The sequence below is a fragment of the Centroberyx gerrardi genome, chromosome 1, assembly GCF_048128805.1.
Source record: "Centroberyx gerrardi isolate f3 chromosome 1, fCenGer3.hap1.cur.20231027, whole genome shotgun sequence".
NCBI classification, from domain to species: Eukaryota; Metazoa; Chordata; class Actinopteri; order Beryciformes; family Berycidae; genus Centroberyx; species Centroberyx gerrardi.
In genome coordinates this window covers 7715962-7743919 of record NC_135997.1, presented here as the reverse complement: position 1 = coordinate 7743919, position 27958 = coordinate 7715962, and the positions used below count along the sequence as shown (strand labels likewise).

General features: G+C 43.4%; 1 protein-coding gene across 1 annotated transcript; it reads left to right on the top strand.

Annotated features, from left to right (window-relative positions):
• The first annotated feature begins 94 nt into the window (after window positions 1-94).
• Window positions 95-27958, top strand: smad3a (SMAD family member 3a). Its single transcript, XM_078282870.1, has 8 exons — window positions 95-607; window positions 15416-15609; window positions 15813-15947; window positions 18154-18279; window positions 19315-19527; window positions 19711-19848; window positions 20366-20510; window positions 24658-27958. The coding sequence occupies exons 1-8, from the start codon at window positions 405-407 to the stop codon at window positions 24779-24781; spliced, it is 1278 nt and encodes a 425-aa protein (XP_078138996.1). The 5' UTR covers window positions 95-404; the 3' UTR covers window positions 24782-27958.

Sequence of the window (27958 nt, the reverse complement as noted above, 5' to 3'; positions counted from 1 at the left end):
CGAAAAACATTAAGAAAAGTACCAATAATTGCTGTTCATCCTTCGTTCGAGCCATAAACGTTATTTGGGTTTAAGTTGGATTCAGTGTATTTGAAATTATTCCGGGCAGAAGAAGTGCAGACGGAACTAGGTTTCTTGGCGGAGTATTACCAAATCTACAGTGCAACAGACTACCGGCGCACAGTGCGTTCACTGCTGAGCTCGAGCGAGACAGACTGTGCGCTAAAACTGGAGCGATTAACTCTGGGATGCTTCTGTGTAACCGACGAGTTTATCAATCAACTGTTTGTTTATAAACAGCATTCCCTCCCTCTGCCTCTTGGACTGTTTTAAAATATCAATTTTGCCTGTGTTTTGCAAACCGACGGACTTTTCCATACTGGAAGGACTTTACTGAACTCAAGATGTCAATTTTGCCTTTCACTCCCCCCATTGTCAAAAGACTTTTGGGCTGGAAGAAGGGAGAGCAGAACGGTCAAGAGGAGAAATGGTGTGAAAAAGCAGTGAAGAGCCTGGTGAAGAAGTTGAAGAAAACGGGACAACTGGACGAACTGGAGAAAGCCATTACCACTCAAAATATAAACACGAAATGCATCACCATACCAAGGTAACGCCAGAGTTTGAGTGCAGTGTTTATGTTCTCTGTGTCGGCGCGACATTGACAAGAAATCACTGGAGTGTGTAGCGTTTACATTTTGCCAGCATCCAGCTAAGCTAGATAGTTCATTCGCAGTCTATTCTGGCATTTTTATTACAGCGTTGTAACTCAAAATGAAATTTCACAGTTCACCCGACGGTGAACCAGTTCTTGCTAACTGTAGCTTGCTCAACTGACATATTTTTGGCATCCTTACTCAAGTCAGAAGTTGTCATTCCAGCTGGCCAACAGCCTTTCCCCTTCTTGCCCTCCTTGCAGTGATAACCAGCCAAATAAGATTTCTAACTGGTTTGCTCCACATCTTTCTTGTCGTGGCTAAGGTTATGTTTAACAAGCTAACGTTAGTCAACGGGGAAGGCTAGCAAATCATTGCTCAAATATACGCTTTACTTAGCTGACCTCAGCCAATTAAGCCATTTCTATCCATTTCTTGTCACTAAGTTTGACTGGTTGCTTAACGTTACTTGCTTGAATTTAATTGATTCATTCACTAGAAAAGGGGTGCATTCTGTGCATTGACTAACGCTAGCCATTGCTGCACAGCGACGCACATGCAATACAAAAACACAAATGGAGTCCAAGTTATATAACTTGGCCTTAATCTGGGACGCTTTCTAGCGTTGTGTGTTAGTGTTTGTGCGTAGGCGAGGCAGTGGAACTGGGCTCTTTTCTCTCCTTACCATGCCCTGTTATGCAGTGCAATTACTTGCATATCGACACACGGTAATCAACACTGGCATTCAACATAAAATTGCAGCCCATAGTTGAAATCGTTCAGTGCGGTGGTCAGCAGTCTCTCTCCTCCCATGATGAATTGCTGTACTGTCAAGACAGGTGAAAGCCTGCCAAGGTACTGTTTGTAAACACAGACCATGCCTGTACTGCCAAAAATTTAATTTAGTGGACAGTTTTATATTCCTGTGGTTGTGTATCTATTTGGTAATGTGAGATGGTGTCCTCCACCTCAACACACTCAAAAATGTGAATTGGGCAGTTGTTGCTGTTTTATAGTTTTCCTATATATATATATATATATATGTATATTACAGTGTTACTCATATTATGCTCACAACTTTTTTGTGGTGGACAGTTTATCCTCTACAATTTTGTGAATAGCAAGCAACAAATCAAAGGCCCCAAACCTTTTCCTGTGTCCTTAAAATCTCACTTCCATGTGTTGGCACTAGATTTAACAGTATAGCTACTGCATGTCAGATGAAATCAAATCCAACATGCGGCGCTCCCACATTCTTGAATGCCACAAGTGTTGTGCATAGTGTGCACAGGCCTGGGCCGGCATTCAGAGTTAAGCCTACCCGGAAAGTTAAATGTTTGCCACACTCCAGTTTCATATTTCCACCGCTAATGCAGAGGGGAAGAGGCGGAGTGCATTAAGATGACCCCAGATCAGAGTTGGCTGTCAGTGTGGGCTAACAGTGTCCCCGGAGAGCTGCCCTTGTGGTACCTGCGGCCCTGTTTCTATTAATTTCCTCATGTTCTGGCTGGCTGACAGCAGCTGCCTGCGTGTTCAGGCCTGTCCATGGGGAGGTCAGCTCCGCTATCTCTCTGACACATGAACTCCCCACTGATTCTCATCACTACCCCACTTGATGACTGTTGCCATGATGCTGAGCGCTGTAGGAAGCAGGCACTGTTCAATGAGTCAATGCATGCAATTGGCATACGGAATAACAGGTCAAGTGTCTGTTGAGGTAATTTAAAGTAGGATTTTTGACATTGGAAAAGGGGTGAAAAGGGTGATTGATTGTCCTAGTGAGATTCTGCAGCCATCATAATTGCTGATTCATATATCACTCTTGAAGGTGCTATATGGTATGAAATAGTATAGTATGAAAAGGCTAGTGTATCTTTGTAAATGTATTTAAGTTGTTTCTAGGTTTTATTCAATCACAACACTCTGTAAGTTGCCTTTGGAAGTGAAACTTCTTGCTCTGATCTAACCTGTAATCTAGTCCTCAATAAGAGATAAAACACAGCCATACCACTGTTCAGAGCCAGGCTGGTTCAGTCAGGGCAGATTGTAAAACTGAGATGCCTAGTAGTTGTGGATAAGCCCACTGTGGATTTAGAAGGGCCTTGACTTGTTAGATAACATTGAAAATGGATTTAACAGCAACAATCTCTGGTAAGAAGCCATGGTATCACAGGGAATTATATTGCGTGTTGGGTTTGGGTGAGTCACAGTTGTTTTTGTGTGTGTGTGGGTGGGAGGGGGGGGTGTCTTGGTATGTTTACTTTGCAGATAAAGGCCCGTATCCCATGAAAAAACATAGTCACAGTCACTTTGAGTTTAATTCTCATTTTTATTTGGAAACAAAGGGCTTAGCCTATATGTCAGGCTTTGCCTATTGGTGGGGCAAGGCTACTGCTTTACTTGCCTCTTAGTTCACTGTGGTTTTGACAATGAGTAATTTTACTTTTTGAACAATAAGCAAAGTGCATGCCAAGGCTCCTGGCCAATTCCAAGCCTTAGTCATTCAACAACGAGCAATTGTGGCTTTGTGGTATTGCCCTGCCTTCCCTCTCTCTTTCTCTCGCTCGCGCTGCCTCCATTTTTTTTCAGAGGCAAAGGATGACACGAACTTTGGTATGAAAAGCTTTCTGAGTTGTGCACTTGCTTCAGTTACAAACATTGGTGTGTTAAGTGCGTCAAGTTAGGAGAATGTGCCTCTTTCAGATGTTCAAGAGGTGGTTGTGAAGTGCTGTTGCCTGCACTAGTTGAAGGTGACAAGATGACTAATAAATTACTTCCCTCCTGTTGTTGTGAGCCAAGTTTAATGAGACTCTCAAGCCAAGTCCATCTCAGTTATGCCTATTCAGGGATATATGTCAGTTGGCTATATTTAAGCAGAATTCTTAAAAACATTTCATTTAGCGAGTTCAGTATCGTTGTTCAGGCAATGTCTCTTACTACTATTAAGTATAAACTAATGAGGCAAGCACTGGCCAACTTGCTACTGCAACATTAGCTGACTGTTAAACTCCCATTTGATTATCACTGTAGTTATGCTACTTATACTTATTCATAGTTTTCTACGTCACCACACGGCCATTTTGGTAGGAAAATAACAGGTGATTGTAATAAATTTACAGGTGGTTATAATCAAATGACAGCCACAGCCAATGAGCTGTAAATGTGGTGAAGAAGCATATTGCTAGGAAATGCATGTGACATCATGGGAATAGATACATATGGAGCAAATTTTACATACAGCAAATTACAAATGGGTTACCTTCTCAGCATACAGTATTAGGTCCATCATTCTTGGAATCGATTGAGTAGAGGAATAACGAACATTTCATGCACAAGCTGGACAGGAAACTTCACCTCTCTATTCAGTTCATGATGACACAGACACAGTGTGACTTGAAGGAGCACCAACTGTTAAAACCAAAGGTGACCAATAACTACATAAAGTCATTGTAGTTCACTGGCATGATTTCAGTGCTTGACAGCATTCAATTTGTGTTGTTTTTTTTGTGAACTACTTCAATGAGAAATGCCAGGTTTGAGCGCCAGCTTACATCACAGCACTCAAATACATATAGAACAGAAATGTACTTCAATGTAGCTGGAGAGGCCACTAAAATATAATCAATATATGGGAAACCCTGAGATTGATATCTTTATGACTGCTGACATGCACACTGTATCCTAATAGAAGATACTTGGGTTATGAATTTTCGGACATAATTGGGAATAGTAGTATAAAAAATTACGGCCCTCACTAAGAAAGTTGTTTTGTGAGTGTTGAAGAGTTTATAGAGCTTATAACAATATAGGATTCTCTTAGCAATCCGCTACTGGGGGAACAGCGGTGGTATGATGAAACAGACCGTCCAATGTGTGTGTATATGTACGAGTGTGTGTGTGTGTGTGTGTTCACAGAGCCCGGGGCAGTGGATTCCTCACACCTAGCTGCTCCTCACTCCTCTCAGACTGCTTGAAGAAGTCTTGACTCTGGGTCCGGGCCAGAGCCGGGGAACGCTCTCATCTTGTCCACACACATCCCGCTGGCAGCAAGGCTGCAGTCTGATTCACACTGCTGCATGTCAGAACAGGAAGAAGGCAGAGAAGGAGACACGAACACACAAAAAAGATGGGATAGAACAAGAAAGACGGAGGGAAAGGAAAGGAGGGGGATAGATGGGAGACAGGGAGAAAGCGGAGTACTGGGACGGGGGCACCGAAACAAGAGAGAGGGCAGAGAAAGCCAGCGTCTGATAGATGGGGAAGACAGAGGGCTGATGACGAGCTGGGGATTCCCAGTGTAGTGTCTGGTGCTGAAGGGGAGGCCCTGTCATGATAGTGGGAGACCAGCATTAATGAGGGAGCATGACAGATAAATTATAGACTGTGGGAGGCACAATAGAAAGAGAAGAAGGCGACAAAAAGGGGAAAAGATTAGAGCTGGGAGTGAAACTTGAGAGGAGCGAAATGAGAGAGAGGGGTGAAAAAGAAAGCAAGGGTCTCGATGATGAAGAAGCAGAGAATATTTGGCAAGAAATGGTGTGTTTGATTCTCTGGCTTGTCAGAAGGAGACTGTGGTTAGTGTGGCTTGTATGCAAAGAAAATACTCTGGCTGATAACAGAGATAGAACTGGTTTGTTTTCCAGACACACCGGCCCTGTGGGGAGACGTTTTTTTACAACATCAATAGAAGCGCGTGTGTCTGCGTGTGTATAGATGGCAGACATCATGAAACACACACACACAGCAGCTTCTGTGTGAAGAAAATATTGTGTACACCTGCACTGCTTCTTCCTCCACCTGCTTGAACGCTCTTGAACCACACACGCACACACACACACACACACACACACACAGCCGTCCTGAACATCCTGTCATTTAGCATAGTATAGTTACAGACGCAGCAGCTGTGTGTGCATCCTGTGTTTATCAGTTCATATTGTTTGTCTGAATGTTGCGTGTGTGTGCGTGTGTGGTCATGCTTATCACGAGTGTGCTTGTGATATATTCAGACTCATTTTGCCAGTTTACCCATCAAAAAAGTCTGTCATCACCCTTACACACACACAGACTCTCACTCACTCACTCAGGCCTTTTCAAGGAGGTACACACATCTGAGTCATTCGAGACAGCATTGTTGTACAGCGATGCGATACAAGCCAGGTCACTGAGAGTTTATGTGTGTTGTCTGTCTGTCTGTGTGTGGTTTGCTGCTCTAATGACGGTAATAAATTGCCCTCTATAGTCTGGTGCTGCTGGATTTTTTTTCACTGTTTGATTTGTCTGACAGAAAGAGGATACTGCTGTGACTCAAGTCAGGTGGCGTGTGTGACTTTTGCGTGCGTTATGGCTCTCACTTTATTGGAACCGAACGGTAAACAAGAAACAAGTTTGAAGTTCTTCAGACCCTGTCCTCTTCAACGATTGAATGAATCAAAACTCATTGGCTTGTTTGATAATCGTTTGGTAGGACGCACCAAACAGCTACCAGAGCACCACATTGGAAATACATTTTGGAAACTTTATGTGTTATGATTGATTCTTTTTTAATTAATGCATGACTGATGGCTGTGCATTATTTTTGATTATCAAACAAACAAACAAACAAATACCATGCGTGACAGAGCCCCTCCTAAAACTGTTTACTGAATGCAGCTTACAGATCATCAACATCATGAATGTATTCACTGCATTCACTAAACCTGTGTAGTATGTGGTTAGATTCAAAATGATGTGTTAGATTTGTTGGGATATACTGGAATATTCAACATTTTGATTGATTTTCATAGGTGGACAGAGAACCTATGATATCAAAACGGACTTTATGTCATCATACATGCTTCTGTGTGTGTGTGTGTGCGTGTGTGTGTGTGTGTGTGTGTGTGTGGTTAGTCAGCCCAGAGGAATGCTCTCCCTGCCTGCTGGGGCCTTGAGGAGGGCGTGGGCTGCTGTTTGGTTTGCGGTTTGCTCCAGGGGTGGAGGGGGTTAGAGTGCCAGAGAGACAGCGCTGCCTCGGCTTGGCCCTGGCCGTCTCACTATCTGCGGGGGAGTGAGCGTGCGCACACGCACACACAGACACACTCACACACACGCAGACCCGTACACCAGACAACAAGCCTGCCTTTGTGCTCCACACTGGCCACTACCACCACTACTGCTACGAGTGCTAGACTACAGCTGGATATGTGTGGGAAAACAAGTTGACGTTAAGGAGGAGGTTGAAGCAGAGGATGAGAGATTACTATTAAGCCGTCAGTACAAGTGAAAGTCTGTTAATGCAGGAAGCAAATGATCGATGGCTAAGAGGGCTGGATGTTGTCAGACAACGTTGTGGAATAGAAAGTTAAGTGCAACATTACGGATGACCCAGTGGCCCAGGTTTGCTAAAAAAGTCTCAGCAAACTAATAAGTACATGAGCAATTTGAAAATAACTGAATGAGTAAAGTGCTGTAATAGGAGAATCATTACCCTGCACTACTCAGGACCAGCACACAGGCTACATTTTGGTTAAAGAGCCTGAAAATCATCTGTAGAGCATTTGTTTTATTAGGCTATCTGAAACATTTGTCATCGCAACTGCTCTTAAGGCAAGAGCAGAACACCACTCCAGGCAAAATATGAAAACCAAAACTTTAGTCTAGCTCAGGGGTTCCCAAATGTTTTCATGTCAGGGACCCCCAGTGTAGAAACACATTAGACCACGGACCCCAAATTGGTAAGATTTTGTCCTGAGGAACCCCATCTGAGACGAGTTTTACAGTTAGCTGTGATTTAGTGTAGAATTACACGATTGTACTGTCGGTGGGGAAGGGGCAGTGAAACCTATGGTCAAAATAGTCATCCTAATACAGAAGTCTCTCATTGCGCTAACTTATGATGAGTCAAGTAATAGTTAATAATTAAACTATTCCTCATTTTGCTGGTGACCGCCTGAAACCCCCTCAAGGACCCCCGGAGGCCCCTGGACCCCACTTTAGGAACCACTGGTCAAGTTGGATGAGATTTTATCCCCTGACAGCAATCAATCCTAAAGGGAAATGCCATTTAGTTTCAACTGTCTGTTATTACAAAGCCTTGAGAGAGATTGATGTGTATTAATGAACATTCGCTACTGTCTCCGATAGCAACAAGAGAGAAGAGTTTGTCCTTGTTCACAGAAAATTTGTTGGTAAGGACAGGAGAACGTGACTGTATAGTAGAGTACAGGATGATTTTCTGCTGATCTGTCGACGATAGTAGACTTTTACAACATTTAACAGTCTCAGGTGTCATTTGAGAAAATATAGCCTACTCATTTTTGTCAACTCAACTTTTTACATCTGGTCATCAGTTTTCCCCAGCCCTCTAATTATTTTGGCCTATATTTCAGCTCTCTGACCATCAGCTCAGAAAATAATCAGTGCAATACACTGACGTATGTTGTGGGCCTGACCATGAGACCATGAGTTACAGAGCAGATGACCTGAAAATGATGACCTGGGTTCCAAAAATCATAGAAACTCTGGTTCTCATGCCTGGAAAACTTATGTAAAATGACAAATGTCCCACAATTAGTACGATAAAATAAATAAATACCCAAAGTTTCCTGGAAATTTGTTTTCAATCTTTTTTTTTTTTAACTGGTTAAGTGTCTAATGGCAAGCTTGGTTGCTGGTAGATTTAGCTACAATTAATAAAACAACAAATTGCCTGATTACATGAGTCCCAAGTGATCCGGGATATTCATATTAGCTATTCAACAAAAACAATTAGCATTGAAACATAAACACTTGGAGCTTTGGTGAAGGAAATGCCGTGGAATATGATATCCAAAGATCCCCGATTATTACTAGTTTGTGCCGGTACACCTACCTAACGTCTGACCTACTGTAGGAAAAAAAACTAACATTGAACCGTTGAGGGAAATCTGTTGATGTCTCACACCTGGACTATTTTTCAATCTTCATTTATCATTTTTGACCTAAAAGAGAGGCAGGTGCTTCAGTTCATTGACTATTAGCAATAAAACTAATGACTCCCAGTCCTCCACCCTCTAACCAGTTTTCTGAATCCAGACTCTGTTATGGGTAGTTTAGCCTTGCTGGTTGTCTGGCCGCTGGTTTCTTATTTCACATTAGACCCTCCTTCACTGGTCCAAACACACTCTCCAGCCCTATGATATCACCTGTGGTCCGCAGTCAAACTTGCTTTTCTCTCACACTCTATTCTGGGTTCTCTCCTTCCACCACCACCCATCCCCCCACCCGTCTTTGTAAGAAAGAGAGAAGTCTGATGGCTTTTCCAGAGAGAGTGGGAAGTGTGTGTGTGTGTGTGTGTGTGAGCGCACGTGTATGGAATATGTTCCTCTGTGTAGGTTGCACCGCTGCTGGAATACACTCACAAGTCATTAAACAAGATTTAAAACCGATCCACACAAAGTCCAAATTTTTGTGTGAAAAAGTTGCTAGCCCACAATGACAAAATGTGTGTGAGCAAAAAAAAGTATTCAAAACCAAATCTGCATGTGAAAATATAATTGACCAAACCCAGTGATGTGTTGATACACCTACAAAGTTAATAGACAGTTACTTGGTAGGAGCTATCAGCCTTGACTCTGCATCACCCTGTATTGACAGGTCTGGGCTACCTGACAGAAACCATTGTTAAGCTTTCCATTTGCTCACACAGCCCCTTTGCAGCCCCAAGTTTGCACAGCCCATTCGCACGCAACTCACACCATAATGATTTTTGATTGGCAAAACTTGTGCGTTCCCCCTCTTTCTTTCTCTCCATGTTTCACGTAGGCCTGTACAGTTCAGATTAAATTCTAGTCATTTACTTTTCTGTTGCTTTCCACATTAGAATTGTGCCTTGTGTCATAGGTGAATTCTAGTCAGTTTATTTTCACATCTGAATTATTGTGTATACATTTAACTCAACATTAAGTCACATTGATTGTAGACCACACTAACCCTAACCCAACAATTACGTTTTTAGTAGAAGTCATAATTTAATAACCAAAAACACTTTAACACTGTTTAAAAAAACAGCTATTAGCAATTTACGTGGAATTTTTGGGCCTGTTTTGTTTTGTTTATGTATTTTTCCAAACAGATGACGAGACATTACTGTGATTTCCAGCGCAACTACAATGGCGTTTGATAGCATGAAAAATTTCAGCTCTTCAAAACATCAACGGTAAACGTCAGGTTTCTGTGACAGTCACTCGGAATCAAAGGTCGAGGGTTTCTTTCTAGACTCACTATTTTGCACCGACGTTCAACAATCATACAAGGAGAAATCCATTGTAGAAGAGGCAGAGAGACCAATTTCTCCACCAACACTCGTCTCATTAGACCACAATGCAACGCAGCCACAAGACATGTTGTGCTTTGAGTAAAGCCAAAAACACACTGGCAGCGTTAAACGCGCGTTTTCAAGTGTACCAATTGTTTGCAATGGCCAAACGTGCACTCAAGGCGTCCTGTGGAGCGCCAAACTGCTTTCACGCGTCGGCCCGAACTGGTTTGACTTTGGGAGAGTCAAAAGAGAACCAGCATGGCTGTTATTTTTTGTGGTTTTAGGAGCTACCGTGCAAAAGGAAAAATGTTTTTTTCCAGGAGGCGATATTCTCAACTTCATAATTATCTAAATAGGCATGTCTGTGTTATGATGCATATTTTTTTTTTTTATTAGTTTCTAATTTGCAGTCATATATCACAGGCTGTTTTCCTTCATTAGGACCCTTTGGCAGCTTGTCAAGTTGGCTAGTTTGTAATGTTTTATAGAATACAGCCTATAATATGTAATTTTGTAATTTATGTCACGCTAAAATATTACCCACATCGCAGTGGTGAAGTGCAGATGCCGGTTCCTTGGTGTTGACACTTCATGTCTGCAGCGCGCCATTTAAGCATCAAATGACGCACGTCAAAAGTTGCGTCCAGTACATTAAGGGCAACTGGAAAAACATGCTCTCTTGCCTTTACTGTGCTATTGCTAGTGCTCCTTCCCACCTACACGTATAACCAACAGTTGAATGCAAGTTCATGCTCATTCTCTGGGGGTCGTTGAAAGTCATTCTGGGAAATGTAGAAAATCAGTAACTGAAGTAGAAGTAGACGAGGCAGGTTGAGGGAAATTGGGTTCACCAAAAAGGTAAATTACATCACAAAATAACCCCTGGAATGCATTGAACATCACGGATTGATGATATATATCAGTGTGTCCGAGGGTGGATTTCTCTTTTTAATAAAGTAGCAAATGAAGTGACAAGTTGATGGAAGTGTTTTGACTGTTGGATGTGTCGGTACTGAAAGACGGCGTTCCTCCGCTTAACGCCAGTAGACTGCACCCCGTTGGTCATAGATAGATAGACCGGCCACAGACTTTTATGAAAAGCACAAAGGCCCATTCCAGCCCCCTCTCTCCCCTCCCATCTCACTCGATGCTGGGACGGAGGCAGGGCAGTCGGGATAGTGGGACAGAGGGACAGACGGTGGGGGAGAGGGGGTTTTTCGGGGGCCCAGTCACAGACACTCTGAGCTGCCCTGAGCTATTGAGACAGTCTGTCAGCCCTATTGTCCGGCAGCACCCTCCTCTTTCTTTATCCCTCACCCACTTTGCCCTCCCCCTCTCCGTACTGTTATAAGACAGATTCGGATGTTTACATACACTTGTCTACCACAGGCACTTAACTTTTCCATTTGAGATGTTTTTTGTATGGCTTTTAATAATTTGATTCAAAGACGAGGAAGTCTAACTTTCTAAATAAAGCTCATATAGACGAAAGCCTATTGAACAACATTGGTAGATTGTAAAAAAAAAAAAAAAAAAAAGGACTATAAAAGGCAACAGTGATCATTGACATGTTTTAGTGAGCTCAAACTTTTATTTGAACTCAAAGCTTGGCAGTGAGTTGTAAAAAGTCCATGCCAGAAGGTCTGTGCCCATAGAGAGAGAGAGAGTGTGTGTGTGTGTGTGTGTGTGTGTGTGTCTGCTCGGACCATAGCCAGCTTGAACACACACACATTGTGTATGTTTGTGTCTCAGAGTGCAACTGGGCATGCCTCAGAGTGTTTGTTTTGCCCCCCCTCTCCCCTCCCCTCCACACAGATCAGTGAAGCTCAGCCTCGTCTGTCTGAGTCTGTTTTATGAGTCACACGCACGCATACACACACACACACACGCACACACTCGCACACACATCCAGATTTTGGATTCCCTCTCTCCTTCACCCTCACTCACACACCCCACCATCAGACACCTCCTTTACACCGATGACTACCCTCTAAATGTGGAAATCCTCCACACACCACAACCCTCGGACGTACAGATATTTTATCCCTCGCGCTCTCACACACCGTACACACAAACACACACGGACATGCATAGTTGGTTGGGCATAAGGGTCAGGTTGAGCTTCTGCTTCGGGTCATGGAACACAATGATGTCCACTCAATTTCCCCTGTGGCAAAAAAATCAATACCAATTTGTCCCATTCATTTTGGACATCCATTCTGCTCTGACTGTCTCTTGACAGCAGAACTTCGGGGCTTTGGCTGTTGTCCTGAATCAGGAAAAGACTCAAGATGGGCTGGAACTGGAAATGAATAGCCTCAGGGAGCCAAGTAGGCATCCAGAGTTTTAACTAGCCTTACATGAGGTTAGTTATCTAGGGATGGGAAGAAAAATCAATCCAGCGTAGTATAGTGGAGGGAAGTGGGGATGTTTCAATTCAGTTTTGATTCTTTGGGTAATTTTTTTTTCATCAGTTACCCAAGACATTTTCTATTGTGATGTTAAAAATACAGCTATTATTTAGGCTAACACATCTTCAAATAATGTTTGTCATGACTGTAGGTAAATATGCAAATTGTGGTCTATAAACTGGAATAAGTTGTCTATTTAACTTCATATTCAAATGTTTGAGAGATTTGAGACACAGTTATCGACAATGAGTAATCCCATATAGCCTACTATATAGCCTACTGCATTACTGGATATAATCTTGGTTATCTGTAAGTCAGCCTTCTCTGTCCATAGATTATCCAGTATGGATTAATTTGGGAGGATCACTGGTCAGCAGCACTGTATAGATTTGTGCCTTTTTGAAAGGCAGATTTTACAGACTCTTGCAAAATATAGCCTAAATAGTTCACATTTTCAGAAAAACAATACTGGTGGTGGTGGAAATCTCTAAAATTAAAAAAATGAGGCTACTCCTTCGTCATCAGTATTGATTCAAAATACTCAGTAGAGTTTGGGCCTTTACCGACAGTAAAAAGTCTGTGACAATCTGTGTTAACCAGATTTTGTGTCTGTGCTGCTCTGGGGAGGAGCTGAAGGGGAAACTGCTGGCCTGGATTCTTGGAGGGCTTGGCGTGGAACAGTCCTGCAGAACCAACCCGTTTGGCTTCGTCTATTCCCAACACACACACACACACACACACACACACACACACACCAGCCCAGCAGGGTATTTGGGGTCAGAGTTCTTCCCCCTCTGCCTCCCCCTGCCACATAGCTGAAGCGCCCAGTGCTCCAAATAATCATAAAGCGTTTTGCAGAATCCGAGGCTGACTGTTTAGGCAGCGCTACTGGTCTCTTCTAAACAACATTAAGGCTAAACAGGACAACATCCAAGCCTAGTTTAGCCACTGCAGGCTGGGGCTTAGTGGCATGGTAGGAATGGTTTTTGCTGCCAGGGGGGCGTTTCTCATCAAAGTTTCACTCCTCAACGCTGTCATAAATCTCTCCAATAAAGCGGGTCGTTCTGATTGAGGAGGATACAGTGTGTGTCTGGACTTGTCTCTGCATTTCATGTGCACTGTGTTTTGTCTATAGCTGCTGTGCTTGTTTTGTCTTGCTTCTTATGCTGTAGAAAAGATAAAAAGCAAAATAAGTCTCATGGTATTATCATATGAGAGAGTATACTGGCATGGCCTATGAATATTTTAGAATTCAACGATCAATCTGCTGGCTGCCCAAGGACTGGTGTTGTTGGTCATTGTTACTGCAATCCTATGCATCATTTTGTACTGAGTGTTGATTCACAGTTGAAATCTATTTCGCAGTTGCCTTCACCTCTTGAATGAATCATTTTGGCTCAGTCCCAATCCAAATATTGTATAGCAGCTTCCTCCTTACTGTAACCCTTTCCCTCATAAATACTGACTGGAAGGGGCTTTGGAAAAGGCAAGGACAGTAAGTAGGACACAGAGTAGCTAGTAATGACATAGGGGTTTGTTCATTCTGTTTCTGCCCACGCAAAGTCTAGCTCCACCAAACACCCACTCAGCAGCAGGGACCTAACGCACATACCAGCGACATCAACTCAGCTCAGTCAGGCCATATGACACATCTGTTGTCCAAGAGTTTTTTTGTTCCTCTCTTTTTCTCCTCCAAAAGAAAAACGTATCCCAGTTGTGCCTGTCTGAGCAGCCAAATCTTTCAATATTAATTCTTATGTTTCGCTCAGCACCAAGATCAAAAGCTGACAAGTGGGCGAGGTATTGTCATTTCTCCTGATCTGAGAAATCTGAGAGCTCTAAGTTATCTCTAGCTTCACGCACTCTTTGGTCAGACACTCAACATTGTGTCATCACAGCTGTGAGTTTACTTACCATATCCGGACAATTATTTTTTATCTGGTGTGCCTAGCCATGATATGATAGATATCATGGCTAGAAACCCACAAATTCACACACAGTTTTTTTTCTTCTTCACCTTCTGAGCTTTACCCGCTTTCCTCAAGTGAGAGCGTGCTTCTTGAACTGTATGCTTGCATGCACATACATACTCAGACACCATTTACAAATTAAAGCCCCCCCCCTATCTCTCGCTCTCTTTAAAATACCAAGACAGTGAATGAAAGCCTCTGTCATGAAAAATTAAAACGCCATGCTTTGCCTGCTGGATGCACAATGGTTGACCCAGATGGGGTTCTACTGGGCTTTCACCAGTTGGACAGAAGGCCTTGTTTTTATGTGGGCACTGACATTTGTCCTTCTAAAGGGCTTTAGCCTAAGCCTTTGACCCTTACTCTCTACGTGTGTGTGTGTGTGTGTGTGTGTGTGAGAGAGAGAGAGAGGGAGAGAGAGAGAGAATACACACATGGTCATTGGCTCTTGCATAAGATGAGTGTTTTTTGTTTTTTCTCTTTCACGGGTCATTGGGCCCAGAGATTACAGGGAACAAACCCATGTCAATCTCTAGTGTCTAACCACCACTCATTACTATCTTGTGGCCTAAATCATTATGCTACCCACTGTATTGTATACCAGATGAGTATATTACTTAGTGTGATGGGATTGAATCTGTTTATATGTTCTCTACTCCCACCTCGCACGTGTTCTCACTTCTCACGCACTGCAGGGCTGTTTGCAATATGCAGCTTCGCTTTTTTAACTTCCTGTTTTACACACAGTAATCTCATTGCTGCTGTTTATTATTAGACATCACCTCATAGCCAATCCATATACAGCTGGGGCCCCAACAATAAGAGGTAGTGTCAAAGCCCAGGCTTAAACAGTAACAACAACAACATGTCTGATAATGAAAATTGTGTATTGTGAGTTGTAGTATGCAAAATCTTACAATATATAGGTAGGCTCAACAAAGACAGTTTTCTTTTAATTGTGCTGGACTGATTGTATGAAAATACTTCAGCTGTCAGCTTGTGAAACAAAAAGTTCTGGGTTACTGGGCAGACAACATCAACACCTCTATCCCTTCTTTACCTCCTCCTCATCCTCTCTGCCTCTTCCTCTCCTCCCGTCTCCAGGTCTCTGGATGGCCGGCTGCAGGTGTCCCACAGAAAAGGTCTGCCGCACGTCATCTACTGCCGTCTGTGGCGTTGGCCCGACCTGCAGTCCCACCATGAGCTGCGGGCGGTGGAGCTGTGCGAGTACGCCTTCCACACCAAGAAGGACGAGGTCTGCGTCAACCCCTACCACTACCAGAGAGTCGAGACGCCAGGTATGACAGCGTGGATGGGGTCTATCTCTTCTTGAGTACGATTTATGGTTGTAAAGTAAATGAAAAGTAAGTAAAGTAAATTAGATAAGATTTGCAGTTCAGTAGGTTGCAGTAGGTTTAGAGGTGTCCAGATTCATTTTACTTTTCCTGTCTCTGATACTATATTCTGATGACTTCTGTTTGTGTGTATGTCCATCATGCAGTACTCCCACCAGTGCTGGTGCCCAGACACACAGAGATCCCCAGCGAGTTTCCACCTCTGGACGACTACAGCCATTCAATCCCTGAAAACACCAACTTCCCCGCTGGCATTGAGCCACAGAGCAACTACATACCAGGTACCAGCATGCCTTCAAACCAGACTCCCCCCAAGCCTCTAAAGATGTCTCTACACAGAGCATTTATATCAGGTTATTGGTGGATCTGACCTGGGTTTAATTTCTGTGTAAAGATGTCAAACTGGTGAAAAGGGGTTTAAAAAAAACAGGTCTGACCCACCTCACCACCTGAGAAGAAAAGCCAGACCTGACCTGGCATTTGTTCTGTGTAGATTTAGGCAGGAGAAATGCCTGCACAAATGCCATGCTAACCATCTCGCACCACAACAAGCCTGCATCGCCTGTGCGTAAGGTGCGCATGGAAGTTGGGCTATCAGCGAAAACTGTGGCAAAACTGTTGCCGGCTACTTGAGGTGAAGAAGAACCGCCAAAAATCAAAATCTACCAGATGTATAAAGGGTCTAGTTTTAAAACTATATTTCACAAAAATCATCCATGAGATAAAGTTTATTGTTGCACAGGATGCACAAGTTCCCACAGATCCCCCTCCCGCAGTGTAAAGATGATCATACTGGGTAAGAGGTGGATAAAGAATGCTTGTGGAAATTGATTGGCATTTTTAGCCGGATCAGCTGTGTAAAGCTGTGTAAAGACAGCTTAAGAGTGCTCAGTCTGACAAGTCTTCAAAGTTCTCTGGTGAGTGACGAAGAAATCAGGTCTTGACAAATTCAGAGTCGCTGAAGACTTCATAGAGCAGCCCTATAAGCTTTGTTACTCCAGGTGAGTTGGACAAATAGTTGCTCAAGAGGTTTGGCACAGTCTTCACACAGTCTGCCATGTCACAGCTGCCTCTCTGTCTTCTCCTCATCTCCCCTCTCCTCTCCCCTCTTCCCATCTCCCGTAACAAATGGGATGCCTCAGCAGACGAGTTTAGAAAATGCCACACATTCTGAAGTTAGAGGGATGATGGTCATTCCATCCTGTCTGGCATCCGCGGCGGCCAACCGTGGAGGGGCAAACACTGTGCCTCATGCATAAGAGCTGCTACTAGCTAACCGACTTCTACATTCAGAAGTTGAGCACTGTCTCAGCCTCTGCTTGTACTGCATATATCATCTCATTTGTAAATTCCGAGAACAGTGAATCGAGAAAGATCGAGTGAGACTGTACAGAGTTCAGAGTATTTGATTGGCTAATTATGTCTACCAGGAATTCTCCCAGGAAAGAAGTTAGTGGAGGTGCTAAGTGTCTCAGAGGGAGAGAGGACCAGCAGCAGTGCAAATCATAAATAATCACAAATGAGGAGCTTTGCTAAATCAAGCAAAGCTGGGTAATTGGTGTGATGTGCAGTTTCATATTTGATAAGCCAGTAGAGTCATCTAATGCCACCAGTGATGGCCACATACTCCATGGGAATGGACAGATCAAATGCATCCAGGCTTGGGTCATTTGGAATAAGTACAAAAACCGAAAGAAATCCCTATTGAATTTGCTAGAAACATACACACACACACACAGACAAATATTGCTGGCTATTTGTACATCTCAGTTCAATTAAGAAAAGTGCCATTTCATTAAAATAGCGCATACTTGTAGTTTTTAAAGTTGCGAAGACAACAGAAGCCAAGTAATGCAAAGTCTTCATGTAGCGATTGAGGTTTAGCCTGCTTATGAGTATGGGACAAAGGTGTCGCGGCCATACCTTGCTTTATTCTCTGCCTGTGCGTCCCACAGTATACAAAACATCCAAGTAAAATCAAGGGGTTTTATACAAAAGCTCACAAACAAAGAGTGTTTTAGGAGTTATTGGAGATTTCCCTACTGGAAAAAAAACTTTAATTAAACTTTGCTGGTTTTGTCCACATCACTGCCTTGAGGAAAATCACTGTGAACAAACATGTGATGGGTAGGCCCAACCAATCATTATTAACCTGTTTCCTAATCTTAGTCGCATACCACACACCATTCGGAGCATCAGTTAACTAGGCTTGAACAACAGCCTAACACACATTAAACATGGCCGTTGCTGGGTGAACTAGAGCCTCTGTGTCTTTTTTGTTTTTTCTGGAGGTCGTCTCAGTCTGATGTTTCATGGATAAAAAAATGTATACAATTTTGTGACATTAGAGTCACTTGGGAATTCAGCAGGAGCGCTACACCTTTGTTTTAAATCTTTGGGGTAAAATGCTGTATACCTAATATACTTGATTCAAAGCTTATTTTATTTGTCAACTAACTGTCAGTGTTCTGTGTGTTTTTGTGTCAGAAACGCCACCGCCAGGCTACCTCAGTGAGGATGGAGAGACCAGCGATCACCAGATGAACCACAGCATGGACACAGGCTCCCCCAACCTGTCGCCGAACCCTGTTTCACCCACACACAGCAACTTAGGTGAGGACTCTGTGTGTATATGTGTGTGTGTGTGTGTGTGTGTGTGTGTGTGTGTGTGGTGTGTACTTTTTTGTCTCTCTGCCTTACCTAACAGACAACCGGTCCACCGCCACATCTCCCCAATGGGAATTCCCTTTCTGAAGTGCTCTCCATTTTTGTATCAGAGGAAGTATCAGAGGAAGACACACCAGACAGCCCGCGCTAACATCAATAATAATATCCTATGGTTATTCTATCAGGACGGAAAAACACCAGGGGGCTCGGCGGCCAAGGTACTGGTGAAATAACAAATTCACACCAGTTTCACTTGGCTCTGCCGTCCAGCACTGTACGGGACCTCAAAGCCAAGGACAAAATGTTGAAGTTGTTAGAGGAGAGAGATGTTGAGCGGAAAAAAAGAGCAAATTACCAGAACCGGTTGAATTTACTGAAAACGATCATGGATAAGCCTGTAATTTGACCATTTTGGCTCCGGCGTCCCACCAGTGAGGGTTGAGTTTCCACATATTGTCTGGTAGGAGCTTCTGGGAAATGGTGTATGGGTTTGACATTTTGTGACGTAAGGTCAGCCTACTGTCCTCTCCGGTTGTTTTTTTCCCCCTCTACATCCACCCCCCCACCCCCCACCCCCCTTCTCCCCACTCATTTCCCCCATTTTCCCTCTTCCTCGTCATCCTCGATGTTTTCTCTCCTTCCATTCTGTCTTCTGTATTCTGTGTATTTCTCTACCCCTTAGCCACGTCTTACTCATCTGTATTCTATATTATATTATATCTAATCCTGGGCCCTATCTCCTGTCACTTGTATTTTTCCTTTCTCTTTTCTTTTATCTCATCCTGTCATCGTTCAACCATTTAATTCTATTTTGTCTTGCATAATAAAATCTACTCACAGTCCCTCTATCAGCTATTATACTCCTCTCTCTATTCTCTATCCACTTTGCATCTCAGTTTGATTCCAACAAACTTAACAGAGTCTCCCACCTCAAGGCGACCCAGTGAACCCAACGCGTCTCTCCCTCTGTCTCTCTGTCAGACCTTCAGCCGGTGACGTACTGCGAGCCAGCCTTTTGGTGCTCCATTTCCTACTATGAGCTGAACCAGCGGGTAGGGGAGACCTTCCACGCCTCGCAGCCCTCGCTGACCGTGGACGGCTTCACGGACCCGTCCAACTCGGAGCGCTTCTGCCTGGGCCTGTTGTCCAACGTAAACCGCAACGCCGCCGTGGAGCTGACGCGCAGACACATCGGTAGGGCTCACGACTGCCTCCGCTGTGACAGCCATTCATTCATAATCATGTACTCACTTGCTCCCTTACCCACTTTCTCTACACTCTTCTGTACTACGCTACATATGCGTTAACTGCTCACCTCTTCAGTGTGGTATGATTTTAATCTGAGGGGTGTATTTTTCTGTCTGTTGTTCCCTCAAGGCCGGGGAGTGCGGCTGTATTACATCGGAGGAGAGGTGTTCGCCGAGTGTCTCAGTGACAGCGCCATCTTTGTCCAGAGCCCCAACTGTAACCAACGCTACGGCTGGCACCCTGCCACCGTCTGCAAGATCCCCCCAGGTGTGTGTCTGGCTGAGAGAGAGAGAAACTGAGGGACAGAAAGAGAGAGGGAGAAACAGATGGAGGGAGAGAGAGAGAGAACCAGAGGGAGAATGAGAGAAACAGAAGGAGAGAGAAACCAAAGGAGAGAGATGCAGATGGAGAAATGGAGATAGATGCAGAGGGAGAAACGGAGGGAGAGAGAAATGGATGGAGAGAGATAGAGCGAAAAATGGAGAGACGCAGAGGGAGAAACTGAGAAAGAGGGAAAAGGGGAGGGGGAGAGAGGGAGGCAGAGGGCGAGGAACAGCGAGGGAGAGAAACACAAAAAGACAGAGAGAAAGGGAGAGAAACACAAGGTATGGAAGAGAAAGATAGAGGTCAATATACACAAACACAAATTGGTTTGAACATTCCTGTACATACCTTTTTACACATGAACATTAAAGGCAAACCCAGGAGTGTGATCTCACCTATGAAAGCTGACTATTGGTTGCGATTGGTCGTCTAATGGTGGTGCCTTTATTGGTCGCTCCAGGCTGTAACCTGAAGATCTTCAACAACCAGGAGTTTGCCGCCCTGCTGGCCCAATCGGTCAACCAGGGCTTTGAGGCGGTCTACCAGCTCACCAGGATGTGCACCATCCGCATGAGCTTCGTCAAGGGCTGGGGAGCCGAGTACAGGTAAGCTCACCAACTTCTTAACAAGACTAGGTCAAAACCTAGTATATGGCTGGACCGTGTATGGGTGTGCCACGTGCCACGGCCAACCAATGGTGTAACTAACTCCGCTGTAGACTGTTAATACAGAATAATAGTCCATACATCCATACCGATCTCCATTCCAGCGCGCCCCGTCTCCTCTCTCCGCCGCTGTCCTCTCCACCGCGCCCACGGCCCGCATTGATCCTCCCGATCCAAGCGCCAGTCGCTCTGGTACCCATCGGTGCCGAAAACGGTTTGCTGGACACCCGGTGACGCATCAGCGTCGGGACCCCCGCCGAAATCTCGGCCGGATCACCGGGAACAAATCGGCACCCAGCTATCGGCACTGGCCGGGACCGTGCCCCTGGGAAACTCTGGGAAGCGTCAGCCCTTGGCGCGCCGAAACCTCCATGCTTGTCTGTGTCTCTCTCCGCCGACGGAACAGAGGGCTGTCAGGTGGACTGAGCTCGCGCATATGCATCGAAATAAACGACGATATAATATAATTGTATAGATTCTACTTAAGCTGCAGTTAGCTTCAGCTTACATGCATGATATTGGTCAGCCTGCTTACTGTGTGGGAGAAACGGGCTCCTGATCTCAGCGGAGAAACAAGATGGCGGAGAAAACGAAACTTACATTTCTGGCTCTATGATGTGCCACGTGCCACGGCTGACCAATGGTGTAACTTCATCACTCAGTCAGTCACTCAGTCACTCAGTCAGTCAGTCAGTGAGTGAGTGACAGACATTGGCGTTTATAGGGCTGGCCCCGCTGTTGCGGTCCAGCCAAAAATGCTAAACAGATCGCACACACAACTTGTATACAAACAACTTGTCACATTGAGGAGAGTCAACGGTTTTCCGAAAATGTACTCCTGTCAGCTACACTATCAGCTCTGTTGTCCAGAGGTCAAGTCTTGAGCAAACTGTATGTAAACACAGACAATAGATACCAACACAGACTGTGAATCACGTCCCACAAGCCAGCCGCCCCCGCTCCCAGGCATCTGCATGCGCTCGGCAGCGTATGACGTAGCCTAGACCTCATCAATAGAAACAGCCCCGGCTCGGCACACCAGACTATTTTTAAACAAACACACATGTGCTCTGTCAAAGGGAGATGTCAGACTTTCCCTCTTCTACTCCCTCCCTCTTTTCCACACAGTCTGACTCAACTGATAGTAAGAGAGGAGGAGAGGGAATAAAGGCCTGAGGGCGTCTGCAGGGGGAGCCCGTGATTGGCTGAAAGTTCGCTTTGCAGTGGAGGTTTCCACAAGGGAGAAACTTTTGTACTGTGTGTGTGCGCGTGTGTGTGTGTGTGTGTGTGTGTGTGTGTGTGTGTGTGTGTGTGTGTGTGTGTGTGTGTGTGTGTGTGTGTGTGTGTGTGCGCGAGCGAGAGACAGAGACACGGAGACTGTGTGAGAGAGAGAGAGAGAGCAAGTGAGATAGAATGAGTGATGAGATCCAGAGACTATTCACCAGTCCTGTCCAGACCAGATGCTGGCATGTGCAGACACTTAGGAACTGGCTTCAGGTTACCAGACCAGCCAAGTCCCATTCCTCTTCCTCCACCCACACCTCGCTCTCTGTTTCTCTCTTTTACACACGCCGACTATCAGTTCTTTTCTTACTCTTTGGTTCTTTGTACCGCCTGCATCTTTTCTTGTGACTTTTCCCATCCGATATAGAAGCTTCCTCAGGCATTCGCTTTGATTTTTCTTACCCCAGGGCTCAAGATTAAGAATTGGCCCAGCAGCCAACAATGAAAATAGACACACTATCATAAAATGTATGATACTGACAGTGAATGTACAGCATTACTGGAAAATAAATAACAAAAAGTAAATAATTTACTGTTAATAAATTTGAAATTAATGATCTGTCACAACTTTAGAATTCCAAAGTATAAATTGACCCATATTGCACTTATTGTATTCATAGAAGAGCTCATAACTAACTGATAGAAGCTTTTCTGAAGTTATATCATGTAGTAACAAAAACAACATAAAGCATAGGGGGAAATCATGTGGCTGGTAAGTCTCTCCATTCATCCTTCTTGCCAATACATAAATCAGACCTGATAAGGTGTTGTCAGCTAGCTGCTTTAACAACACACAAGTTACATGCTGCCTGCTCTTGTTATGGGCATTGACTGTGTGTTTACATTAACTGTTGGTTTATTTAAAAATGAGCCCACTCAATCTGCCTTACTTGGACACAAAACGTAGGGGTTGATTTGTCATTTTCAACCCAAGGGAATGGTCAGTCTTCAGTACCTGCTGCCCTGTCCGCTCCACACAACTCTCTGACTAACTGAGCTGGTGTCTGATCTGATTGGTCAGAAGAAAGCACAACACAGAGGAGAGTGGGCCAGTGGCAGAGCAGAGAGGCAAAAGAAACAGGCTTATCACTGGGTGAGAAAGAGGTGAAACCAGAAACCTTTTTCGGGCATCGGCCCATCTTAACATAGCATTCAGACTGCACTTCTGTCTGTATGGTGTCTTCAGCATGTTGGTCTTTCACCAGTCACTAGAGGCTTTTCAAGTTGTCACTTAACTCCACCTACACTCGTATATTATATTACTTTCAACACCTTTTGCATCTCCTCTCCTCTCGTCTCCTCTCCTCTCCTCTCCTCTCCTCTCCTCTCCTCTCCTCCCCTCTTCTCTCCTCTCCTCTCCTCTCCTCTCCTCTCCTCTCCTCTCCTCTGTGGGAATAGAAATAAAGGTTTTTAAATAAAGGCCGTAGGGAATCACGGAAGAGCCAAAGGATATGGAGATCAAGAGCCTCAGTGTCTAGAAAAGTTTTTTTTTACACTTTCTGTTCAAAGCTCTTCTTTTTCAAGTGCTTCAAGGCCTGGAACAAAGGAAATAATTTATTCTTTGAAAAACTATTTTTGAAAATTGAGGAGAAAGCTTAACGTCTCTTTCTACATTTTAATATTTTTCATCAGATTTTATTTTAAATGCATGTTTTAAAAACTATTGCTTAGGGATGTAATGTAAGTTGTGCAACAAAATTTCATAACACAAAAATTGGATATGCATCGTGGAGTTGAAAAAATGTTTGCGATTTCAGCTGCAGTCTAATATCTAAGAAATGAAATCAGAATGGTCTTTTCCCTTAACATTGAACACTAAAAAGCATCTTCATCAAGTTTTAAATCTGCTGTGGCAGCATTTTGGGTTTCCAATTCCAGTGGAGTAAAACGGAAAAAAGAGTGACAAGATAAAGACTGTTTGCACGTGTTGTAAAAGAGCTATGCCTTACACCACAGGTAACACTCTTCAGGCTTATTTGGGGATGAAATTGATCTTACGTTTTATTTGAACTGGCATTAAAAGGTCTTAAAAGTTTTAGTTTAGCTTGCAGAAACCGGTAGTCACCCTGCTTATGGTTTGCACTTTTGTTTTTGTTTTCCTTCAGATATATACAACGGGATTTTCTCAGTCATAATTGTCTTAACTCAGATTTTGTTCAAAATATTGTGATAGTATTGAACCATGAACACAGTATTTAACCAAACCACCGGATGTATTGTTACATCCCTACTATTGCATAACACTTTACTAAAAGCCTTTTTAGCAACGCATCAGTGATATTTATACATCAGTAACAAATTCCTTTCTCATCACAGGTTGACCATGTCTTGTATCTTAACATAAGTGTTTTTAGCAGTTGAAGTTGCTGCAGTAACTGTGATTTTCCTGAAATGTCATAGTTCAAACCACTCACTGCACTAACTTTGACACACAAAGAGATGTTTTATAGGTAAAGAATGCAGGAAAGAGGGTGTGTGTGTGTTTGTGTGTGTACTCTGTGTGTGTGTGTGTGTCTGTGTGTGTGCGTGTATACTGTGTGTGTGTGTGTGTGTGTGTGTGTGTGTATGTGTACCATGTGTATGACTGACTCTACTACATGCTCTGTCTCAACCACGTTAAGCCAAGGCCTGCTGGCGGCTCCAGATTGTCTGCCTGAAAGATGAAAATAGAGTAGTTTTACATTGCTTAAACTTGACTTTGTTGGTTTATTCATACAAACTCTGTTGTAAATTGTTTTCAGTCTAACTCTGATCTATTTCTGCTGTGTGTATTGAAAGCTCTGTCCTCCTGTGTCTCTCCCAGGCGACAGACGGTGACCAGCACCCCCTGCTGGATCGAGCTGCACCTCAACGGCCCCCTGCAGTGGCTGGACAAGGTGCTCACACAGATGGGTTCCCCCAGCATCCGCTGCTCCAGTGTGTCCTAGGGAAACCCTTCCTCCACCCTTTTCCTGCTCACCTCATCTCCTATCGATGAACTGACTAAAAAACACACAGACTGGATACAGACAAGAACGGCTCTGTGTAGAAAGATGATGAGCCCCCCGACTCAGCCAATCCTCAATCTGCAACTTACTCCTTCCTCCCCACCAGCTGTTGGTAGCACTTTTTATATACATGTTGTTTGTGGCAAAAGGGGACAAGTGCATTAAAAGCAGTACCATGTTAGCATGGTCTCCACATTGTGTCCATATCTATTTTGATGGCAATTTTTTTTATGTTTGATATTGTTGGCATCTAAGTGCCAAACTGGCTGTAGAATGGGAGTAGGGGTTTTAAAAAAAAAAAAAATCAAGAGATTCTCCTTTTCTTTCCTCTTTTGTTGAAAATTCATTTTCATGTTTTTTTTGTACAGATGCTAAAAATTAGTAGATGAGCAGATTTTCAAAAGTATGAATTTTAATGTCTTTTTTAAGCGTTAAGGATAAATTTGTATAGCATGTGTAAGATCATGTTAAACCCATTTCAGTTGATATTGTTTCTGTGTTTGGGCATTTGATAGGTTATGAAGATATTTACAAATGTGACCCAGTGAGATGGATTGAAAATGCATGAATTAATGGAGATGTTCAACTACCACTTGTAAGCACTGTGTGAAGGAATATACTGTAAGCCTAGTAAGACTATTAGTTGAGGTTTTCATACAACTCTTAATCGTTTTATACAGCCCTTATTACCCCAAAAGCCCTCTTTCAGTGTACAGTGCATAGGACACAGTGTTTGTTGGGAGGCAAACACACTTCAGATGAAACTTCAGATCGCTGTAAACCATACATGGAGCATAGTTAACTAGAGCAGAGTCTCTCCTATAAGTATTTGACCTGTCGACCAGCGCCCACCTCTATTTGTATCATTATTACTGATTAGAAGAGCGCGGTCATCCCCCCACCCACCCACCCACCCAAACCTAATCCGTCTCGTTGGAAGCCGGCCAGATCTCCCGCCTGCCAGTGGCACAGTTGTTTGGGACGTAGATTTAAATCGTGGGCCAGATGTCTCTAAGCAGTCTGACGCTTCAGTGAAGTTCTCAGAAAGGAGTTGGGATCTCTTGAAACCCTTATATCAGTAGTTATGCATCAGAAAACATGCTAATTTACACAGTAACATCGGACATCATTAGGAAGATGATGCGCTGGTTTAAAATCTTGGCAACTGTATTAGATAATGTTGACAGACTGCAGCTCTTAGGTTGGGGTTATGGTTCATAGGTGGACTAGTCATCATGTGAAATTGATATCCTGTAGTAAGTACAGGAAAGCTTTGCCAATTTACAATACACTTTTGCAGTGTGGTAGTGTGAAATAATAACCATACAGTAGGCATTTACACACACCTGTAGACCCAAGTTCAAGTTTGTTTCTATAGGCCTTTATCACATGCATGTCTCAGAGGAATTTACAGAGAATGAGCCTTTAGATCTAACTGATCAACCATCAACCACAGAACAGATTGATATAGGACAAACATCAGGAAAAGCACAAAGGCAGATTACATACTATCCTGGAATATTCTGGAAAATTGTTAATTGAGCACACAGCATACAGTTGTTGCATACAGACAGCTTCGAAGTGAACAGAGTGCAGGAGCCTTTGCTATTTAAATGTTCAGCCCCAGCAGTCCATAACACTACTCTTATTTTCAGCCATCGCTGATATTGTCTTTTTACACACTCAGGACCGGCAAGACAAGCTGAATTATGTACAGAAATCAGTGGAAAGGAAAGATGCATGCTTATCTTCCCGGACTCTTTAGACCTCAGAGTCTATTTTGCTACCAATTATTTTTGTAGGACTATAAGGGGATAATGTGTTGTTGATGGCATCGTCTGCTCACAGTGTTCTGTATTACAATACAGAAAATACTGCTGGCAGGTCTGGGGATGCTCGTCTTGTATTTTTCTACCCGTGAAGATGAGGCAGTTTTAATACAGAGCACAGCTTTTTTTACAAAGGGAAATGTTTAGATAGATAGAGGTATGTACATAACGGTAGCTCCTCAGAATATAATGTCCCTATTTTTTTAAGTGTCTGTGTGCACGCTTACATGTAGTACATACATGTGTTAATATGTGACCCTTTGTAATGTCGATGGTTTTGGCAGCAGGAGAACAGTAGAGAGGAGGCCCGACTTTTTAAAAAAAGGTAGAAAGACCTATTGCTGAAATTGAAAAGTGAAGTCTTAGCTTTGGTCCCATTACCGGTCACCCTTCCTGCTGTGGAAGTGGATTGATTTCCTTCAGGTGCCACCAAGTTCATAACACCAGTCAGTGTCACAGTGGGTAAATATGGACGATGTTTTGACTCTTTTAACCCTAACCCTTACAGTACTTATTTACATTAACCCAGCTTCTGATCATAATGCTAGCCCAGTGGTGCTAATCTTTAACATTGTAGGGACTCAAGAGAACTGTACAGATAGGAAATTGTACATTTAAAGATGGTTGAATTTATCACTGTTTAACTATGATGACTCAAACCCTCAAAATATAGTGCCGCTTTGTTTCAGAAAAAGTAGTATCTACCAATCTGAAACAAGTTTGCTCTTTTTGAGCTGTCCAAGTGTCCAAGATAGCAACAATCCTAATCCCAATGGGCCTTTTAATCCCATGGTCAATGTATTTACCCAGTAGGGAATATTTTGCAAGCAAATTTGTCCTTTTTTTTATACACTATTCAAATTATAGTGCTTGTGTTTTTCTCTCGGTTAAATTGTTTACTGTAATCGGTATTAGTTGTGATTTGTGCTTTTGTGCTCTGAATTGGTCTTCTAGATGTCTTTTGTACAAAATTATATCCTTATTTTTTCTCTGCCTATGAAATGTTGATGTGATGCATTGTATTTTTGTTTGTTATCGTTGGTCTATGAATAAAATATATATCTTGTGGTGATACTGAGGGCCAGATGTCAAGTACTAAACTAAGGCTGGACAGCAATGATCTCAAATGTCAAAGCAATTCACTTAGTTAAGCATATGGGATTAGTTATGGAAATAATTTATCTTACAGTTTACTAACTTGATTTTAATGTAACTGTGAACAAATTTAGGTATCATGAAATGAAGACCATAGACTTACTAGAGGCATTTCTCACAGGCCTCTACATTA